Source organism: Crinia signifera, chromosome 19, assembly GCF_055691185.1.
Source record: "Crinia signifera chromosome 19, ASM5569118v1, whole genome shotgun sequence".
Lineage (NCBI taxonomy): Eukaryota > Metazoa > Chordata > Amphibia > Anura > Myobatrachidae > Crinia > Crinia signifera.
The window spans coordinates 20810091-20833316 of NC_139226.1; the positions used below are offsets into that span (position 1 = coordinate 20810091).

The following is a 23226-nucleotide window of genomic DNA, read 5'->3' on the forward strand; positions in this document are numbered from 1 at the left end:
CCCAATCCGCCCCTGGCGGGGGGGCGGGAACGGGGACAGGCGTCGAGCAGCAGTGGGAGCAGGAGCGCACCTTACAAGGGGGAGAGCCGTATGCGGCTCACGAGCCACGGGTTGGCCATCCCTGTTTAAATGTATCAAACTGTAATTTGCATAAAACTTCCTTCCTTAAAATTGAAAAAACAAACAAAGAGATCCGGGAGTTCATATGAGAATATGAAAATTAGATTTTGCCTTGTAAATAAATGCCACTTAAAAATGTGGCTGAGAAACTACATTTATACTTTATACTGCATGTAGGGCCACTGGCCAATCTGTGGGGAAAAGAGGTCTCCAGCAATTGGAACCCCCCTGTGTTTGTGTGATGCAGCGGAAGCCTAATTTGGTCTACTATGCACAAACATTTCTCTAATAACAGCAAGTTGTGGTGTCTTCAACAGGCAATTTCTGGCAAGATTTGTATTTCAAGTAACAGGATTTATTGCAATAATAAACAATGATTTAAAACATGTTACAGTGGAATTACCACTTTTAAAAGGCACGTTATTTATTTGTCAAGGTTATCCTAATGTCTGTGAGTCTTCAAAACACTGCCAGTTGCTGGCAGGGATTAAAACTACATCTCTTTTTCACACATGCACAAACACAGAAGGTAGCAGACGAGCGGGCTTACTATTTTAATATAAGGACTGCAAACATGAGTATTTGTAGCTTGTCCCTGATAGATGGCATTAGACACAATGGGCCTGTTTCTGGTTCACTTACCAAAGCAATTCTTTCTCTGATGCATACCTCCCAACAGTCCCGATTAAAGCAGGAACGCCCCGGTTTCCGGGGACTTTCCCGTGTCCACCCGCGGCCTGCAGTGTCTTCTGGGGGGTGGGGTGTTGGGAGTCCCCATGCGCACAGCGTCTATTCCTGCAAACAGGGGGGCTGGGTCACTTTGGCCCATTCCCCCACAGGGTCAAAATGGGAGCGTGGTCTCACGAGAAGACGCAAGTATAGGCCATGCCCCCTTTATTATTTGCACAGAAAAAAAATAACACCCACAAATCTAACTCTCTCTGCACCTGTTACATCTGCCCATCTGCAGCGCACGTGGTTTTGTCCATTAGAGAGAGATTTTGCTTTGGCAAATGAAACAGAATCAGGTCCTATGTCCTAAATGCAAAAAAATAGCATATGAAGAGGGATCTTCAGATCCCTCTCTTGAAACCAACACTTGCTATTATTAACTGTTCAGTGAAACTCAATAGTTAAAAAAAAAAAAAAAACATTTCTTATTGCCACAATATACTGGGGAGAGAAATTATAGTTTACAGGCACATTCTATAATGTTTGTATATGGCCCCCATGTATAAATGTGTTGTAAACAAACAAAATATCATCCGTTACATGGAATCGGCAGGAATATTGTACGTGTGATCCAATATCTATACTTACAGAGAACAGTCAGGGTCATAGTGCTCTGTGTATAAGACGTCGTAGTGGGCATAGTCACCGTGCAGGTTATTAATTTCCCATGATCCTCTGGAGTTGGAGTAAACTTCACAGTTGATGATTGTCCCCAACTTCCATTGTGATTGCTCTTTGCCCACTGGAATACTGGAAATAATCCAGGGCAGTTCACAGGAAAGGAGCAAGTCACTGTCACCACTTCCCCTGATATCAGCTTGTCGGGACAGGAGATTTCTGGCTTTTTAAGACCTAAATGATAAATCAGAAACAGACAGTATTAGTACACATGGTATTCCTGATGTAAATCAGAATTATAAACATAAATTTTGACAACAGGTAAGAACCACTTGGCCCATCTAGTCTGCCCTACACTGTACAGTTTGTACAGGCTAGGGTTACTTATGTCAGGAGCCAATTAGCCTACCAGTATATTTTTGGAGGAAACCGGAGTACCCGGAGGAATCCCACGTAAGCACAGGGAGAATATACAAACTCCACACAGTTAGAGCCATGGTGGGAATCGAACCAATGACCTCAGTGCTGTGAGGCAGTAATGCTAACCATTACACCATCCGTGCTATGGACATGTGTACCATATAGAATGAGATTAACAAAATTAAGATTAATTAATTATTTTATACAGCGCAGCAGATTCCTCTGCACTTTACAATTAAAACAGTGATAAATCAAACTAGGTAGTAACAGACCGACATAGAGGTAGGAGGGCCCTGCTCACAAGCTCACAATCTATAGGGATAATAGAAGGGATACATGAGGATAGGAATCTATAGCTTGGTAGCACATCAGATTGCAAGACAGTCCTGATGCAATTAGATATGAATGCTACAAAGTTAATAAAGTTAGAACAATTAACCCATTGCTGATCTGAAGTTGGCATTGTATTGAGGCACATGCAGAGTATGTGCATCACAGCCAGTGGCAACCCCCTTCTTCAATAAGGTAACAGCTGTTAAGGCTGGAGAGGGGTTGTGTATGAGGCCCTTGCCTGGGGTCCTTGCATGGGGAAGAAGAGTCAATAATGTTGTGCATAGGAGATGCCTGACCCCTAATCCATCGATTGTATCCCAGTTACCAAAGAAAAATGAGTGTTATAGGATAATAAGATACTGTATGTATCAAATTTCATTTGATACAAATCTTATTCAGACCTGTTCGCTAAGCTACTGTATGTGTAATTGCATAATAGCAAACAGGTAAATGCCACCTGTTGCCTGGCTGAATGCAGCCCAACCCCCCCCCCCCTCCCCCGCCCCCAACATCAAAATCCCCTCACAAGTTATTGAACGTAAGACAAGTAATTCGATGGTTGCTCACCATCAAATGATTTTTCTCCCCTAGACTGACTTTCATTCCACCTTCTATCTGCCGAAGGTGGGCGCTAAGGTCATGCGTCAGCCGCCCGTCCAGAGCAGGCTTCACCACACCTGCGTTCTCAGGGGAATGCCCAGTGGTTCTATGGGGATGCCCATAAAATGTTGGGCGTTCCCCTGCTGCACGCCCCCTTCCCGCTCCTCCTCGAGCAAACTGCTCGGTGAGTGTGAATCCCGCCAAAGCCGATGCTCAAACCCCGAACATCGGGATGGGGATGAATTTGGACCCAAATGAACAGATCTGAAGCAGCCAAAATGCTTGTTGGTGCATAAAGAAGATCCCAACATTCCGCTCCTGCAGAAAAACTATCACATCCTGATGATACAACCTAGGCTCAGGGAGGATGATGGAAATCGGCTTCTGTGCTGGGTGTAATAGTGTTTGGCAATATCTCCCTCCCATCCTCATCAGTCCATGTTGCTATAACTGTATGTTCTTTAGTGTAGAAATATGCCAGCAATGCTTCTCCACTACTTCCAATGCTATTTCTCTGGTTTACTGATTCAGGATTGTGGCATCAGGCAGAAGATAGCCTATCAGCTTCTGTGGCACAGTCATGTGTTCAAAATACCGGGTCTGAGGCTTTCACATTTCAAAATAATTGGCTTTGAACTGTGTAGGATCCTTCTTTTAATATGGTTTGAATTACTGTTTTTTTTTGACCTGGTACTTTGACTATGGAGCTTTCACACTGCACCTAGAACCGGGTTGACATACTTGAAAATTGTCAATATACCGTGTTATAGCTGCAGTGTGAAAGGTGTATTATTGGAGTAGAACTAATACATGCTGCATGAGCATTTGGGTAAAACTGTATTCATTCAAGATTATTTATATACTGTACAATCACAGAAGGTAAACAGAAGCAACACTCACCTGTAACTGTCACATATACTGGGAGTCGATAGGTATATCTGACTGTACTGATTGGGGATTCTTCAAACCTGAAAAAATACCACCCGGTATCTTTTATCCTTGCCCCAGTTATTGTCAGCGTGCAGTCTCCAGTATCCGGATCTCCGGCCAGACGGAAGTTTGGTTTTATCCCAGGAGTATTTCCATCATTAGAGGCTACAATCACGTAGTCATTTATCTTCCAGTATCCTCTGGAATATCTGAATGTTCTCCGCTGGTCAGCAGTAAAAGTACAGGGGATGGTGACACACTGACCCTCCTCTACTGTGACAGTACGACTCAGCCGGATGGAATAACCAAACAGATCCTGACATGTGGTACCTATGGGGAGATGCACGGACTGATTACTGACATACTGATGTAATACACTGCAGGACAGCACAATATACACAGTGGGAGACATTTATATGCAGACAGAGTTGCATAGAGGAAGTGTAATAGAACAGGGATGGCCAACCTGTGGCTCTTGAGCTGAATGTGTCTCTTTTCTTAGTGAAATACGACTCCTGTATCTGTGGTGCTGCGCCTGCCTCCTCTGACTAGGACTAGCTGGCACACAATCACTGTGGTTTCTGCTGATAGCATCTGACAGCTCTTCCAGGTCTGTCGTCCCCCCCCCACCCCCCTACCCCACCCATGCTGACATGCTGCTGAGCTCACTGGTGAGACAGGAGGGCTGGGATTCGCCTTTCCCGTCTTGGCAATTGGTGTTATATAAACATTGAATGGGCTGCCAGATTAAAATAGAGATGAATAAAAGCATACATAGATGGTTTTGTATAGCATAAATGCATTCCTCCCAACTGTTGAAATTACAGCGGGACAGTCCCACTAAATGTAGTCTGTCCCTCCTAGGCATGCCAGTGTCTCGTGGATGGGGGGTGATTGGGGAGAGCCAGAGTTCACAGCTGCACTGCTGCTCAGCTGCTAGGCAACAAACAAGGGGCTAGGCCACGCCCCTGTGCCTCAGGCCACATCCATCTTCAGCATGGCAGTTCATAATTTTTAACATTACAAAAGTTGGGAGATATGTAAATGTGCTGCTATTAGCTAGGCCACGACCCATTTAAAAATGGAACATGGCCTTGTGGAAGCTAGGCCACATCCATTTATTTGCATGGTATCAGCTCTTTGTCTTACCATAACATATTGTTTGGCTTATTGCCTCTGAATGGTTGGTCACCCCTGTAATAGAATATATCAAGGTAGAGCATGTACAGTATGTGATAGCTGCAGGTGTCACTGAAGCTTTGGGCCTTATTCTGGTTCAGGCGGCCAAACGTACGTACGTTCCGTATCAGCGTACGTTTCCTGTACGCAACCGGTGAGCGAAAGTCCACCCACAAAACATCCGCATACGGACGGCCACAAACACCGACAAAGGGGAGTGGCGTACACTTGAGCGTACGCCACCGTATACGGACGGATCTACTCCTAGACACCGATAACTGGCGTACAACAGAGCGTACGCCACCGTATACGGACGGCTTTCGTCCGTTTTCACACCGACATCTTAAGGCTATCTGAGCGTTCGCCACCTTGTACGGACAGGTCTCGCCTGTTTTCAATGGAAAACTCAGCGTATGTCACCGATCGTGAGAGTTAGCGTATGTGCGTGCACGGTGGCATACCCTTCACATATATGGCCCTCATAATCTAGCCTTTCAACTATGATTAAGACAATTAAATGATATATTGTAATTGTTATTCAATTATTGTTTTCTATTACCTCAATTGTCTACCTTTATGAACACCCTAATAAAAATAAATTTTAACCCTCCTTACATGTATATTTATTATGTTCTAATGTTGCATTTTAATCACTATCTATGTGTCCCCACATTGCTGTTACTTTTAATTGAAGTCATGGTGTTGTTTGTGTGTATGTACTGAATTATGCCCATAATCAGTTTGATGCAATTTTTTAATATGCATACCTACCCTGATGTTATGTGTGATGTTTTAATATAACAACATTAAACATTCATGCTTTTTCACTATGTGTTATTTAACTCAAAAACACACATTCACACATCAATTGTTACCCCTCACCTCAAATTACAAATATAAGTTACCTTACACATCTGTATGTACCTGCCCTTACAAACCCTCTAACATATTTCAGATTAAAAACACAGGCAACTTCTAACTGTACATGAACTTTTATTTTTTTTAACAGGAATTTAAAACTTGTAAAAAACATTAAATGAGGGCCTCCAGTTGGCCAAAAAGAATATATAAATATAGGAGGGTCAGGAAGATTTCCCTCATTATTCGGTCCACCTCATCCTGGTGCTGTTCAGTGTCTGTAGTGAAGGGGAAAAAATAATAATAATGAATATATAATACAGGTCGAGTATCCCGTATCCGAATATCCGTTATCCGAATTATTCCGAAATACGGACATTCCAGAAAGTGAAAAAAAAATTTTTTTTTGCTAAAAACTCACTGGGGACATTTGTAACAGCATCACTGGGGACATGATATGTAACTGGCACTATATATGTGCAAGACAATGATTGCTTGGCATTCAAATTCAGTGCTGAGATAGTACACACATTTTGTTTCACGTTTTGAAACCTTGTTTTTTGAACAATTAAAATATATTTGTGTGTATTTTATGTGGTAATAAAATATATTTGTGTGTATATTATGTGTTTATACAGCATAAATGCAAGATACTTCAAAATACATCATTGAAATATTAAAATATTCCGAAATACGGAATAATCCATTATCCAAAATTCTCCTGGTCCCGAGCATTTTGGATAAGGGATACTCAACCTGTATACCCAAATGTTTGTTGTCTTTTAACATAATAACAAGTTGTGTGTTAAGTGTGAAGGCCACATACATTTTTCAACTACATTGAAGATGGGTCTGCTGTAAACACGGTACTAAATACTAATATGTTTACACACACATACTGTACATATTACATAACATGAAATAAATTCCTCCTTCTTGGATGAATGTATGCTGTATCCCAATTGGGAGGTTTGTGCTGGGGGACTCACCTCTAACCTCACAATTAGGCTGTGCTATTTAAGGGTAATGACATTGTTGCGGCTTAAGCACTCCTTACTATTTTAAATGTAGGACATTGCTGTACAAATTATAGGCCTACAGCTATTTTTGAAAAGCATGCATCCGCATGGCCTCACACACTATTAACAAACCAATCTATAAATTAATGTTGCACATCATGCTGGGAAGTGTAGTTACACAACAGCTGGGCCCACATAACTTCAACACCACTACTGTAGGATATGTCATTGGATGTACTGTTATGTCAAATACTCAAGGGGTGAGGCATGTCCACACTCTGAAAATACACCAAGGGGACCTTTGTTCCTGGAGGAGGCCAGGCCACAGCTATGGCTCTCACTGCATTGATATGTTGCAACTAATGATGATGTTGGATACACATATGTGGGTGTTGTGATTGTTTATGTGTAGAAATGTTTATGTAAACATTTGGCACATTGTTTACTTACGGCTACTTCTGCCATCCTGTTCTTCACTGGATGGGTGTCCGGTAGCAGCTGACTGGCTGGTGGCAGATGCCTGGCTGGTGGCAGTTGCCTGGCTGGGGGCAGATGCCTGGCTGGGGGTGGGTGAGTGGCTGGGGGTGGGTGAGTGGCTGGCGGCAGATGCCTGGCTGGGGGTGGGTGAGTGTCTGGGGGTGGGTGAGTGGCTGGCGGCAGATGCCTGCCTGGGGGTGGGTGAGTGGCTGGGGGTGGAAGACTGGCTGGTGGAAGTGGAGGGGGAGATGGTGTGGGTACCAGCAGGCCCCAAGGTGGTCTCCACCAAATCCTCCTCCTGCAGCTGGGCCTCCTGCAGCTGGGCCTCCTGCAGCTGGGCCTCCTGCAGCTGGGCCTCCTCTCTGGCCCTCATGCGTGCCCTTGCGTGTGCTGAAATGTTCATGTTGATGGTATAGATATTGAATGTTGCATTTCATGAAAAGAAGTGAAAGAAAAAATTACATTAGTCATGGTCATATAAATATAAATGATACATTTACGTTTATATTTAAAATTTCCCATGAATATTTTAAGATCTGCTACACACAAAATCCAAACTTATCCATATACACCCCTATACACCCACATACACCCCTATACACCCACAGACACCCACATACACCCCTATACACCCACATACACCCCTATACACCCACATACACCCACATACACCCCTATACACCCACATACACCCACATACACCCACATACACCCACATACACCCCTATACACCCACATACACCCCTATACACCCCTATACACCCATATACACCCCTATACACCCATATACACCCACATACACCCATATACACCCACATACACCCACGTACACCCACGTACACCCACATACACCCATATACACATGCACATTTTAAAAGTAATTCCTGAAACCATTGCTAAAAAACGCATACATATTTGAGAATAAATATATACTTACATCGGCTAATATGCCGCCGAAGTGTGCATAGAAGCACTGGCTGCTGGCGGTGCAGGTCCGACCAGCGCCTCTACACCTGCCCCAGGCTTCTCTGGACGTGGGTTCGGGCGTAGATTAAGTGGCGGGCAGCGTTATACTCCCGCCGCTTCTCAGCATTGGACACATATGGGCCCCTGGGCCCCAGGCGCTGGTCCATGACTTGGACCAATGCCAGCAGCTCCGCAGTGGAAAAGGGGTTAGCCCTTGCTGAAGACATATTGGCAATGGCGCAGTTATTAATTGCAGGTACATATATAACTTTTGGTGGTTGCTGATTGGTCTAAAACCTATTTTTTTATTTTTAACTTTATTAATCCATCTTACATTAACAATATGTATGCGAATAAAAACTTTTGCGGCCCGTTCCGATATGCACACCATAACATACATTATGCTTTCAATGTAGAGAGACATACTGTATTTACAGTGTGCGAAAAATTATACACGCAACCATCTACTAATACATACGCTGATAACAATGCACATACAACATGTTGGTGTATGACAAATTATTACTCATAACAAATGTAAGGAAAGCATTGTAACGTTGGTATGTTTTTAAATTTGTTTAAGAAAGCATACACATACTCCAACAGAGACCGGATTCAGTATGAAATCCCGGCGGTCGGGATCCCGGTGTTCAAAATCCCGACGCCGAAATCCCGACAAGGGGGGGACGTGGATCGCCCCCCCCTTGCGGGCTCGCTGCACTCACCACGCAGCGGGCCCGGTGCCTGGCTACGCTTGGCACGCTAATTTATTCTCCCTCCAGGGGTGTCGTGGACACCCACGGAGGGAGAAAGTGTCGGCATTCCGGCGGTCGGGATTCCGGCGTCGGGATTCTGAATGCCGGGATCCTGACCGCCGGGATTTTAACTGCATCCCCAGAGACCACCTGAAAACACTCATCATTGGAGTGACATGTGCACACATTTAACCATGTAGCACACAATGGTCAACAACCTGTGTATGTGCATGCACAGGTGAATGCTCAGGTGCGTTGAGACCTGTGTAATTTAAGCGGGAATTATCGGCAGGAAATATCGGCGAGAAATATCGGCGTAAATTAGCTACTACATTGCGGGGGAAAATATACGCCCCCTTGTTCAAGGCAGGAGTTTACCATATAAATATCCAGTCAGATGCAGGCCATAATTGCTGCAAACATGTCTAGCTCAGATGATTCCGCAGCTGAGGACGCCCCTCAAAGAGCAAGAGCAGAATCCCTGCTTGACACGTTGAGGCAGAGGGAGCAGGAGCGGAGAAGGAGGGCCCAAGAGCAAGGGGGCGCCTCACTAACAGGCACTGCTGCAATGCCACCAGCACCACAAGGGCCAAGCAACCAGCCAGAACAAGAGGTTGCATCTCTCCAAACATGTGTGACCCAGCAGCTGCATGGTGAGAGAACTGGGGCCACCAGAAAACGACCTGCAACATCTAGGCCGAGTACTGAGCAGGATACCACCACCAAAAAGAGAAACCCTGCATTTCTAGAGGCAGAGATGAGAATTTTAGTGCCCAGAGCACGAGAGTGGATAGAATTAGCTACCAGGAAGCCGAGTGCCAGTGCAAGAAGAAAGCTTTGGGAGAAGATCACAGAGAAAGTGAACCAGGTGTCAACAGTGGGAAGAGATTTGGCATCAGTGAAGAAAAGGCAAGTGTGTTTCTCCCACTGATAATGTCACATGTGTGTACATATGTTACATGTATGTTTTGAGAATAATAGAAAGGTGTGTTTGTAGATAGTGCTACACTTCAATGACACATGTGAACACAACCATGTCTAATAACCCACGTTAATATATGAAACATGCACCATTGGTGTGATGTGAGGTTATGGGCACAGTTCTGCTCATGTGAAGTATGTGATGGGACAACAGAAAGTGTGTTGTTGAAAAAGAGTTGTAGTAACATGTTCCATATGATGCTACTGAAACAAGAATGTCCAAACAGTGCAGATGTAGCTGTTGAGAAACTACACATCCCAGCATGCCTTCCCATAGTTAAATTAATCCATAATATCAACACTGTCAAGCTATGGTGTGATGTGTATTTTCACAACAGGTGGAGGTGGATACTTTGCCCATGGCTGCTGTCATTTCTGATTAGTGAGATATGTATGTGCATTTAGCGGCCTAATGAATGAGATGAGACAGTGTAATGCCTCATAATGGAGACATTAATGTGTGTGTGTCAAACGTATGCATAAAAAAAATATATCACCCACACTAGGAAATGTAACGTAGTAATGATATTCACTAGCACAGTGGTGCACATATCTCATGATGATTTATTTTTGATTAAATTTGTAGGTGGTCAGACTTCAAAACTGGACTTAAGAGGAAGATGACTGACCGGTACAACCACAGCATGTCCACCGGGAGGGGGCCTATTCCATTCAGTTTGGAATATACCCCCCTGGAGCAGGACTCGTTGGATGTGATTGATGTGGGCGAGGTCAGGGGGGTATCCAATATGGATAGTGTGCTCCCGGTGGAGGTCTTTGCTGCTGCTTTTGATGGTAAGTCACAGTAATGCATTGTTTGTGGTAAGAGAGATTGTTTGTGTATGTGATGGTGACATTGGTTTCAATTTTGATCCTAGAAGAAGCAGAAGCACCTGATGAACCGGCAGCATCTTCCTCTTCAGAGCCACAAGTGGAGCAAGTGGTCCAGCCTCCACCATTACGCCACACCCATCCACTGGCCTCATATGATGGCAGGTTGTTGGAGATGCTGGACAGGATCGAGCAGCATGGGGTGCAGGCTGCAGACCGTCAGCAGCAGTTTGTGGAGTTCATGGGGATTTGGAAGGAGACCAACACGCAGCAGTTTGAGGCCTTCAAACGCCAGAATGACATCTGGCGGCTGGCATGCAAAGCATTGCCCAACAACTCAGCCGCCAGAATGACATTCTGGCGGAGCTGCTTACCACCGCCAGGTCCCAAAGGGACAACCCCCCATCTGCTGCCCCACCCCAAGCTTCTCCACAAGCTTCCACCTCTGCTGACCCTCCTCTGTCCACTGGCCCAAGACGGCGCAAGTATTCTCCCTGGTTGTTGCATGTCGTATTCTGGTGTCCACATTTCTTTCACCATTGCAGTTGCTGGGTAACACATGTTTGGAGATATGCAACCTCTTGTTCTGGCTGATTGTTATTTATGTAAATATTTCATATTTAAATTTTATTTATGAAATTAAATTTTCTAATAAGCTGTGATACTGAACAGCAAATACATTTGATTTCACACTTACAAAACAATTGTTGTATGTGTAATTTCTTGTGTCAAACAAATAATACATTTATGTGTAGTTACTGACCAGGGTATTTTTGTGCATTTATTGAAGTGTTGTAGAAGTTTCCCATGTCTAACCCTCTCCATGGCCATTCACATGTTCATATCCAACTTTTCCCAGCTAATTAGTTTGTGGCAGCACATGTGCAGACCAACTTAGTAGGTGAGAAAGCAGTTTCTGTGCAGGTGAGGTAACTCCTACATTAGTAGGTAAAAGCAGGCCCAGAACAATGAGTTCGTCATGGAGTGGTTGAGGTAGGCAAACAAGGGGCAAAAGGGACATTTGTGTAGGAATGCATATGTGTCCTCCATAAAAAAACAGTCAGGTCTTGGTACAGGTATGTTAAAGATGTGTGAGTCGACCAAACATGATAAAATTGCTTGTGAACAAACATGTTTAAATATTGTAACATATGAGTTTTCAGTGTCATAAGCTGATGTAGGAATCCTTTGTTAGAGAGATGTGATTGCAATAATGTGATTGGTGGCATCTTACATCCAGAGTGTACTAAAATCCAATTCATAGCAGATCAGAAAGTGGTAAAGTTATGTATTTTGGGTACAATACAAAGATTGTGTGCAATATAGTGGCCAGGGCCTTAAAACATTGCTGAAACATCCTTGTAGCTGTTAGATGTGGTTTATGTATTTTTGTCATAAATACAAAAACTATGTTTGTATTAGAGTGAAAATTTTGACACATGTCGACTTGTGTAGATTGAGTGTGCTACTGTGTAAAGTATATGAAAACACTTACTGAATGTGTGTAAATGGTTTCCAAATAACTACTGTACCTTAGCATATATAAGCAGGTCTTAAAAACAATCTTAACTAAAATGAAACCAACCTTTACATGTAGAGAAGTGTAGAAAGATATGCTTCCAATGTGTTTGAGGGCTGTGTGTGGGTTGCAGGTAGTGAAATAATGGTTTGGACTTAATAGGCTGCAGCATTGCTTATTACATTCAGGTGTATGTGTTTGAGTAGTAATCAGCGTTAATTAGCAGACCCAGGCGTCCGCTCTCATGCGTTATCTGTAGGGGTCGTATGGAGGTGGCGTGGCGGCCGCCTGTTTTGTGTCCGAAATGTACGGTGCTTTCGCCGATCGAGCGGTAGTAGCACCATACGTTTTTTGTACACACCCCCGTGTACGCCCATGTTTACGCCCAGTTTCCCTCATTATTTCGGCCGCTCCCCTCAACACGCCCATATGCCGCCCACAATGACCATACTCTTGTGGACAGGTTTTTTCGCACGGAAAGACCCGTCCGTGAGCGTTGTGGAGTCGTCGCGCCTGCGCAAAAAATATCCAGGAACGTACGCTTACGGCCCAGCCCCCCGAACCAGAATAAACCCCTTTGTCTCAGTGCAGCTCTGGCTACTGAAAGCATGAGGGCAGTTGTAGAGTAACAATGCACACCCCAGGGGTCTCTGGGGCAATGCAGAGATGGGCACATGTGAAGTGTGTGATAAGAGAAAACGTACAAAAGGAAGAGAGGACGGTGCCATGACTGGAAAGTGTCCACAGCCAACAGCACATGGTAGTAGATCAGTTAGAGGGAGCATGAGATTCACACCTGCTCTCAGGTGGCAGAGAAAGAGCTAGGGCTAGATTCTCTAAGCTTCAAAAGTGATAAAATGGAGAGTGATAAACAGCCAGCCAATCAGCTCCTACCTGCCATGTCACAGACTATGTTTGAAAAATGTCAGACAGGAGCTGATTGGCTGCTGTTTCTCTCCATTTTATCACTTTTGATGCTTAGATAATCTGGCCCCTAGCCAGGAGGGAGTAGAGTGGGCATGACCTCTGGTGGAGAGAGCAAAACCTAGCACAGCGACCCCAGTTTTCATCATTTTGGGGGCTTGCCCAATGTTCCCCTCCCAGCTGGACAACCCCCAGCTCTCCTCCCAGCATCTATTCAGTAATCACTGGTTGCTCTGCAGGCCCCCCCAACCCTTGGGACATTGCCAACCAATGGTACAACAGCAAGACTGTCCAATTAGCTGGACAATCCTGATCTAATCAGGACAGGTTGGAGAATGTAACAGTGAGTTGTGTCCTACGTCAGATCTTAAATATGGTTATAGAAACTAGAGATGCGCAGGTAGGTTCTCCGGAGATCTGAATTTTGAGGTTCTGCAACCAAACCAGTCCAAAGTCCAGATCTCCTGAGTAGTACTGATCCAAACCAAGTATCAGCTTGGATCTCCCTGTGGTTCAGAATTTGGATTATATGATTGCGTATTTTTTTATAATGATGTTTAGCCGAACCAAAAAAACAAAACAAACAAAACCATAGGTGTCCGCACTGATAGAAACCATATTGTGTACATAGTTGTGTCCTTGTATATCAGTGCTGAAGGAGCCAGTGTATTCCAGCGCTGCACAGTGTTTCGTAGCCCAGCCTCCAGCTCCTCCAGTCTAAGCTATAGTTAGCGGTGCCATGTGTACGACAGCTCATACGCTATGCCATGCCATGTAGCCATGGGCAAAGGTGTAATAGGACACATCTGTATACACATACTCTAACTAGCAGCAGAGGAGTCTCCTGGTGTGGTGACACCCTGTGCGCACTGTGCACCCTGGAGGCACGGGCAACGAGGACATGGGTGTGGCTTAATATAAATGGGGTGTGGTCTCATTAAAATCTCTGCTCTGTCGCTATGGGGGTAGCCAGCATCCACGGAAATATATGTCAACCTGTCCATGTATCGACTATGAACACGACGATCATGGGCCTGTGTTAATGAACATACATATGCTAGACTATTGCTTGTGGATTTTAGTTTAGCATTCAATATGGTGATTTCGGCCGGGTTGGTTATCAAACTATCCGAGCTGGGAATTAATAGTTTTTTGTGCAACTGGATTGCAGATTTTTTGACTTTGAGGTTGTTAGATCAGGATCCAATAATTCTACATCCATTATACTAAATACAGGGCTGCCGCAGGGCTGTGTGCTAAGTCTTTTTCTGTACTCTTTTTTAACTTTTGATTGTAAACCAGTTCATCCATCCAATACTACTATTAAGTTTGCAGATGACACTACAATAATACAGATGGAGTCGGCCTTAACTTTGCAGGGGCTGGCGGTTCTATTGCCACCCCCGCCATCAGCCGGCTCCCACCAGGGGCACGCGTGCATGAGACGCTCGCGCACCCCTTGGCAACGGACCTTGTCCCGGGTCCCTGCCGCCTCCCCCGGTGCCCCTCGCCGTCCCGCCATCCCCCCTAACCCTGCCCATCTCCCTGAAGCGGAGACAGGCAGGGACCCGCATCGCCACCGTCGAGAGAGGGATGCGTGTGCGTGTAATATGCATGCGCGTCCCAGTCTCTATCGCCGGCGCTCGCCAGAGAAGGGGATCTGGCGGGCACCGAGCAAAGAAGAAGGGCGCTCCATCTGTAGGTCTCATTAGCAATAATGATGAAACAGCTTATATAGAGGAGATACAATCTCTTGCTGTCTGGTGTGGTGACAACAATCTGTTACTTAATATTAGTAAAACAATGGAGATAATTGTTGATTCTAGAAGGGAGAAAAGCAAACAGGTTGTTCCTATCCAGATAAATGGGATGGAGGTAGAAAGGGTTTCGAGTTTAAAATTTTTAGGTACCTACATTTCAGAGGACCTTTCTTGGTCAGTTAAAAAATATATCATTTGTCAGCAAGTATATTGATGAATTTCTATCACTGTGTGGTAGAGAGCATACTGACCAACTGTGTTACAGTGTGGTATGGGAATTGTACAATACGGGAGCGCAAGATGCTGCAGAGAGTAGTTACAACAGCCGAGTGGATTGTAGGGACCACACTTCCATCAGTGGAAGCTCTCCAGCGGAAACGCAGTGCACATAATATTGTAAGGGATCCGACGCACCCAGCACAGGGTTTATTTACAATTTTACCATCCGGCAAGCGTTTTAGATGCTTTAAAAACAGGACTAGCAGACTGAGGAATAGTTTTTTTCCTTCAGCTGTTGTAGCATTAAATTCTAGTCAGTGATTATTGTAACAGTTTTTATGTATTGTAATTAAGTTGTTTGTTGTATACTGGAATACCGACAGATGTCAAAACTTAATTTTGTTACCCTGTTTTGGGGCAATGACAATAAAGTGAATCTGAATCTGATTTGTCCATGTTCACATAATGACTGCTGACATAATGTATGTCAACCCTTTGATTTATTCATGGCTTCCTCATAAACTCGCCACCGGGTATCCCCAGGTCCACACTTTACAATTCACAAAGCTAAACCTTAACTTAACCTTAACAACTAACTAATCTAATAAAAAAGACATGACACAAAGTGCTGACGTTTCAAAATGAATGTCAAATTTATTTTGACAATAAACTATAACTATAAATGGTGGCGGCACCAAAGAACGGTCACTATAGGAAAGGGGGGGGGGATAAAGATGACTATCCATACACACCATCGCTGGTGATCACTCTCCCTGGTTATCCATCCAGGCTGGTGGTGTGGCCATCCCCCGGACAGAAGCATGGCCCATGACAATCGATGTCAAGGGAGAGTGCACCCCACTATCTACACACAGAGATCTTACAAGGATGACCGTTCTTTACCGCCGCCGAAGAGAGAAAAAATAGGGAAGGGTGGGTGGGGCTTCGCAGGACAGAGTGATCTCACATCTAGCATGTGACTTTTCTTACCCTGTCTACATCCCTCCCCCTGCTCTGATAGGCCTTGTGCCCATCCTAATTACAATATCACATGACACCTTCCAAGTGTAACCTGGAGAACCCATCAGTGGTTTATGCTCTCTCACGGCTTACTCAGCATTTGTGATTCTGTCTACTGATTACTATTGGTGTGAAGATTGGTGTATATTATACATTATTATATCATCTCAAACAGATGTTTGACAATGGTGGGTGAGTACATATGTGAGCCGTATGTTGTGCCAAAGCAGATTTATACAAAAGAAGGCAAATTTAGGAAGATGGGAGTTCTATTGAAGATGGAGGATTCTATCTATTATCTTCTAGAAGGTGCTAAAAAAATAAGAAGTTGGGTTACTAAGGGCAACATTCCATCTTCAATAGAGCTTCCATCTTAGTAAATTTACCCCAAGGTTTCTTGCTGGCCCTGTGGACATAACAGCTGTGTTAGCTGGGAGTTACCGCGGGATCAGCGGGATGTGTAGGAGCAGTGTGATTGGATGGAGTCAGAGCAACCACCTGATGCCGTGGAAGATTAAGTCTGTGCCGCTCGCTGACGATTTTCCATTCAGCTCCACAAGACACTTAGGGTGCCCATACACTGTGCGTCTTTCCGGTGCGATGTGATGTGCGCTCCCACACACAACCCATCGCACAGCTGAAACAGTATGTGATGCACATACTTTTTGAACTAGGCTCAGATCGCATTGCACGCAAATCGCATGCGATGCAATGCAATGTAGTCCAACACGCATCCAACTCCTGTACCATGTATGGTAAAGGCACCTTTAGGTACTCCCTGAGCTCACCGTATTATGGTTGGATTACGGTTGGACAGGTGTCTCGGCCATGTCACATCCCACATCTGTCATTCATTGGAGGCGATGCATTGCATGTGATACTTTCCCATGACATGTGTGCTGAGTGGCCATTGTACTGAGATTCTTTCCCTGTGACAAATTTGGATGCTCCCCAGAAGATGAATATTGGAGGAGTGCCAGACATACACATCTCAACTGTCTAGATTTTCACAGGAAATAAAAATTTTCTGGGACTGCCCCAAACATGGGCAGCAGTGTCCCGTGGGAGGGATTGGGGCAGTTGTGAGTCCCCCTGTCACTCGGGTGTCGGACGGCTCCCCGACAGTTGGGATTCCGACAGTCATTACTCCAACCTCGGAATCCCGACTGCTCCCTCGTGGAGGTCCATGACCCCCATAGAGGGAGAATAAAATAGGTAGCGAGCGCAGCTCGCCACCGTGCCCGCAGCGTGGCGAGTGCAGCGAGCCCGCAAGGGGCTTCTTTGTGCTCCCCCCGCTGTGCAGTCAGGATTCCAACGTCGGAGTACTGACTGTTGGAATCCCGACTGTCGGGGTGTGTTATACCCCACCCCTGTCACTTGCAGGTCTGCTTAGCAGAGCAGTAGTGAATAGATGCTGTGTACATGCACACAGCATCTATTCACAGGAGACAGAGCTCACAGAGTTCTGGCCATTCCCCCGTTGTGACCCTTGATCGCAGAATTTCCGCAAAGCCAATTCCTCTTTTGCCAAGGCCATGCCACGTTTTGGGAAAGCGCGGAAGGAGTTTCATTTCATAGTTCTGTGGATCAGGTTACTTCATATCACTGTACTAGGTGGTTCATCTCGCCCTACGGACAATCTTCACGCCGTTGTAAGGGTCTCTGCCCCCTTAACCTGGGAACGCCTTTATTGCATGAAATATGGTTTGTGCGGGAGGGGCGGGTAGGGAAATACTGCAGGTGTGGTAGGGGTGGGTATGGTGGTGCGGTGGGTGGGTGTGTGTGGTGGTGGGGTGGGTAAGGGTTTGGAGTGAGGGTGCCGTGGGTGCCCCGTGTGGGTGGTGTGGGTTGTTGGGGTGTGGGGGTGCTCTGGTTGAGTGAGGGGCAGTTGCAGGGGTGCAGGACCAATGGTGGTGAGGTGAGGAAAGTATAGGTGCATTTGTACTGCAGCTGGGTGATGGGTGGGTGTGGTGGTTCGGCTGAGTGCGGTGGTGCATTTCGAGAACAAATTGGTACTGCGATCATATCTGAATAAGGCCCTATGTGGGTGTAGAGTGAGCACATTATGTGGGTGTAGAGTGAGCACATGATGTGGGTGTAGAGTGAGCACATTATGTGGGTGTAGTGTGAGCACATTATGTGGGTGTAGTGTGAGCACATGATGTGGGTGTAGAGTGAGCACATGATGTGGGTGTAGAGTGAGCACATGATGTGGGTGTATAGAGTGAGCACATTATGTGGGTGTAGAGTGAGCACATGATGTGGGTGTAGAGTGAGCACATTATGTGGGTGTAGTGTGAGCACATTATGTGGGTGTAGTATGAGCACATGATGTGGGTGTAGAGTGAGCACATGATGTGGGTGTAGAGTGAGCACATGATGTGGGTGTATAGAGTGAGCACATGATGTGGGTGTATAGAGTGAAGGTGAGAACCTCCCACACATCCAGCCCCTGTGTGCTGCGGTACATGGTTAAGTAGTGTGTGTACATTCCCGTGCAGCCCTATGCATAGCAAAGTGCACACTACATCTACCCTCTGGGAAGCTCTCACCTCTTGGAGCCCTCCAGGCTGCAGCTGATCAGGGGTATCCCCAGCAGCGGCAGTAGTCTTTGGTGGTGCAGCACCCCAGCCGCCTCCCGGTGCCCCCGGCCGGCAGCACGGAGGCCACCCGCTGCAGCTCCTCCATCTTGCAGCGGCCCGGCAGCGTTCTCTCCACGGGCTGTGCTGCACTCTGCTCGTCAGCCTGGTCCCCGCACCACCAGCCAGCGGCAGCAGCAGTTGCAGTATAAAGCCGCTGCGGGGACTGGGCGCCGGTGTGTGGGGACAGGCGCAGATCGCACAAGGAAAGCAGTGAGCACCAGCAGCTGTGGGAGAAAGGGGCCCTCTTCTGGGAGTCTGTGAGATGTCCCATGATTCCGGGAGTCTCACTGACATTCCGGGAGAGTCGGCAACCCTGTAATACCCCCATATACTGTGGGCGCTCCCATTCCCTATCTCACCCGGCAGCCCCCCAGACAGGCACGCACAAAACAGTGCAGCCTGCAGAGCGCAGAGCCTAGGACACAAAGGGGCTCGGTGCTCTGCAGGTTGCACTGTGCACAAGCCCAGGAACAATGGGATGCCGCAGCTACTGTAGGTAAGTAATGGGGCGGGGGTGCCCAGACAGGAAGGGGGGGGGGGTGCGGGTGCAGGCGGCGCAGACTGAAGATCAGTCCTGGGCCCCAAGATTACTAGTGGTGGCCCTGTCCAGCCATGGATGGGTGATGCCTGGGGGGGACCCCTAATTGGGGGGTCTCCACTTCCATGGGAAGTCCGTCCAGGGCTGACCAGCCATGGTGAGCATGAGAAGGCTGGGGGACCTTATGTAAAAAGTGTTCCAAGGCTGTGGCATGGCACCGTGGGCTGTTGGAGCCCGGAGCTGGTTCCAAAATACAGGGGACGCCCAGTTTTTTTGTGCCCCTTATTTTTGGAACCAGGTCCAGCTCTATGAGCCCAGGGCTGGTTATGCTCAAGAAGGGTTGCTCCATGCCACTTATTTTAATTTTAACTTTTACACATTTTTTTAAGACAGAACCATACACCGATCTCAATGCTCTGTGCATGGTTCTGTCTAATTCACCTGTCAGAACCTGGTCTATTTGGCGATTTTTGGTAATGTTTACCAAAAATCGCTAAGTTGTATATTTTATAATGGGAAAATCTGGATGAGAATGAAAATGTTTCTAAAAATTGCCAGGTCAGAATGTGCCAATTCGTGGCAAAAAGTGATCCTCCGCAAATCGCATCATATAAAATGTGCAATTTAATAGGATGCGTGGTGATTTTTTTTGCAAAAACCTTACCTGGCCAGAGCAGGGGGAGGATGGTGATCACATGACAGACCCACATTTCAGCCTTTCCTCAGATACTGCATGATACTCAGCTGCATACAGGGGTAATCTTGCTTATGGTCTGTGATCTCCTGAAACATGGAAGGTAAATCCTAAGAACACTCCAACAGTAAACACCTGCCATATACAGTGCTTGTCCATTGTACAAACTTCTAATTTATAAGAGCACACAACTCAATTGTAAAATATGTCCAATATCATAGAAACATAGAATTTGACGGCAGATAAGAACCATTTGGCCCAACTATTCTGCCCCTTTTTTACCCTTCAGGTAATCTCAACCCTTTTTGATCCTTATTTCTTTGTAAGGATATTCATATGCCTATCCCAAGCATGTTTACATTGTTCTACTGTCTTAGCCTCTACTACCTCTGATGGGAGGCTATTCCACTTATCCACTACCCTTTCTGTGAAGTAATTCTTTCGGTACTTATGTAGTATCTGGATGCCCGATTTTGTGATCGTATGCCTTACCTTAAGGCATACAATCAGATGCGATTCGACGCGATTTTCTGCAAAATCGCATCGAATCGCATCCGATATCGCATGCGATATCGGATGCGATTCGATGCGATTTTGCATAGGATTCAATGTTAACAAGGTCCTGTTCATTTCCCCACTATCCAAGTGGGAATAGATTTGATTTTATATAGCGTGGCGAGCGAACACGGAAAACATTTTAAGTAATCCGCGGCCCCTCGCAGGGCTCGCTGTGCTCGCCATGCTATATAAAATCAACTCTATGCCCACTTGGACATTGAATCCTATGGAAAATTGCATTGCATGCGATATCGCATGCGATGCGATTTTCCTACCCGATTTTAAAATCGGGCGTCCAGATATTACATAAGTACCATTCTTTCTAACATTTCTCCTGAACCTACCTCCCTCCAGCATCAGTGCATGTCCTCGTGTTCTATTACTTCTTTTCCTTTGAAGAAAATTTCCCTCCTGTACTATGCTAAAACCCTTGATATATTTGAAGATTTCTATCATGTCCCCCCTTTCCCTTCTCTGCTCCAAACTATACGTTAAGATCTTTTAGTCTATCCAGGTAAGTTTTGTGATGTAGGCCATGCACCATTTTAGTTGCCCTTCTTTGTACAGTCTCTAATGTATTTATATCCTTCTGAATATATGGCCTCCAGAACTGGACACAGTATTCCAGATGAGGTCGTACCAATGACCTATAAAGTGCCATTATTACGTCTTTTTTTCTGCTACTGATTCCTCTCCCTATGCAACCAAGCATCTGACTTGCCTTCTTCATTGCTTTGCTATATTGCTTTCCTGCCTTTAAGTCACCTGAAATAGTGACACCTAGATCCCTCTCTACCTCAGCAGTTTATATTATAGTACCCTTGATACTATATTGAGCCTTTGGGTTTTTGAGTCCCAAGTGCATTTGTTGATTGGAGTTAAAAAACACTAAAACAAAACATATTTATATACAATGTGCACAGAATCGCACTGCATTCAGTCTATCACAGCTACGGACACTGCATGACGGGGTGACCAATAACAGGTTCTGCTGCCCTCAGATTAATATTCCGTGTGCATCTCCAGCAAGCTGCAGTTTTATTATATTTTCTGGTACAGGATCACTGTCATTGGTTGCTATGGGCAACAAAATCTCTTTTCACTTTTAGAAGTGTTAGTAAATTCTCCCCTTACTGCAACACTGCTTCCCCTTTTCTATTTGTGTCAGTAATCCTAGAGTTACCGTACAGTCACTGCAGTCTATCTGTTAAGTAATATTTCCTTCCCCTCACTCTCTGCTTCCTCTTCTCACATGTTCTCTGTTATTTATATTTGCGGAGGATCCAGATATTATTATTATTATTATTATTATTATTATTATTATTATTATTATTATTATATGAAAATATCTTGATTTCATAGAATACTATTTATCTCTTTCTCAAGGCTACTATAATCACTGAAAGCAACACTAATGAGCCCGTTAACCAATCACAACAAATGGGCGTACACAGAACTGTTTTAAGTCAAAGCCACTTTAACAATTTATGGGGTATGCTTGGGCAGCCTTTAGAGACCCTTTAATATACTAACAATGTATAATTTGAGTGCACAATCTGGAACATGATTTTGGAGGATGGGATGGGGTCCTCATTCGGCGGGACTCACCAGTAACCCTGTGGGCCAGTCCGGGCCTGACCACATAGACCACAGTGCTTTACAACCAGCCAAAATATATATATATATATATATATATATATATATATATATATATATATATATAGACAATCTGATTGGCATTTTCTTAACTAAATTCTGCTCGGGTGCCTTCTAGAACCAATGTTATAGATGATTTCTCTACGTACACGCAGGCAGCGGCACTTGGAGAATGGTCAAACAATATTTTGTGTATTTAATCATACATGTCATGCCAACATTAAGGAGCATGCAAGCCCTCGTGTCCCTAAATGTTTGGCATGATGTGTACACAAATATTGTTTGACCAGTCTCCGAGTGCTGCTGCATTCATGGACGTAATCCTATTATATAAACATTTATACAGACGGATGGTGCGGCACTCTGACTTTCAACAGCATTTCAGTTTATAAAACTTTTTATATATATATATATATATATATATATATATATATATATATATATATATATATATATATATATATATACATATTATATATATATAGTGTCCATTTGTGTGTCTCTAAACACTGCCATCTGTTGGCAGCGAGTGAAACTACATCTCTTTCTCTCTCACACATGCACAAGCACAGAGGCAGTCACAAGGTAGCAGATTAGCTCTCGATACATTTTGCTCAAGCGGATATATATATATATATATATATATATATATATATATACATATATATTAATTTTTTATCTCTCTTCGACTGCACTTACCGATGATGAAACCCGTGTATTGAGTAAAGGTTTAACATTCATTCCCACTACCAAGTATAACCCTTTTCGGTGGAATACTGAAATTTACAAATTTAAACAGACAATTAAAGCTACAAGAGCACTTCAAGGAACAGACTTTCCCCACTAAACCTCCTACTATTCCACCTGAGTTAGTTAA

At 44.9% G+C, this 23226-nt stretch overlaps 1 protein-coding gene across 1 annotated transcript in view; it reads right to left on the reverse strand.

Annotated features, from left to right (window-relative positions):
* Positions 1–23226, reverse strand: part of LOC146041735 (sialic acid-binding Ig-like lectin 13) — a 74426-nt gene that overhangs the window by 45614 nt on the left and 5586 nt on the right. The window contains exons 2-4 of the mRNA XM_083161646.1: positions 20106–20224; positions 3724–4083; positions 1441–1704 (exon numbers count right to left, since the gene is read on the reverse strand). Coding sequence (XP_083017772.1) covers positions 1441–1704; positions 3724–4083; positions 20106–20151 — 670 coding nt within the window. The 5' untranslated portion in view covers positions 20152–20224. The remainder of the gene's footprint in view (positions 1–1440; positions 1705–3723; positions 4084–20105; positions 20225–23226) is intronic.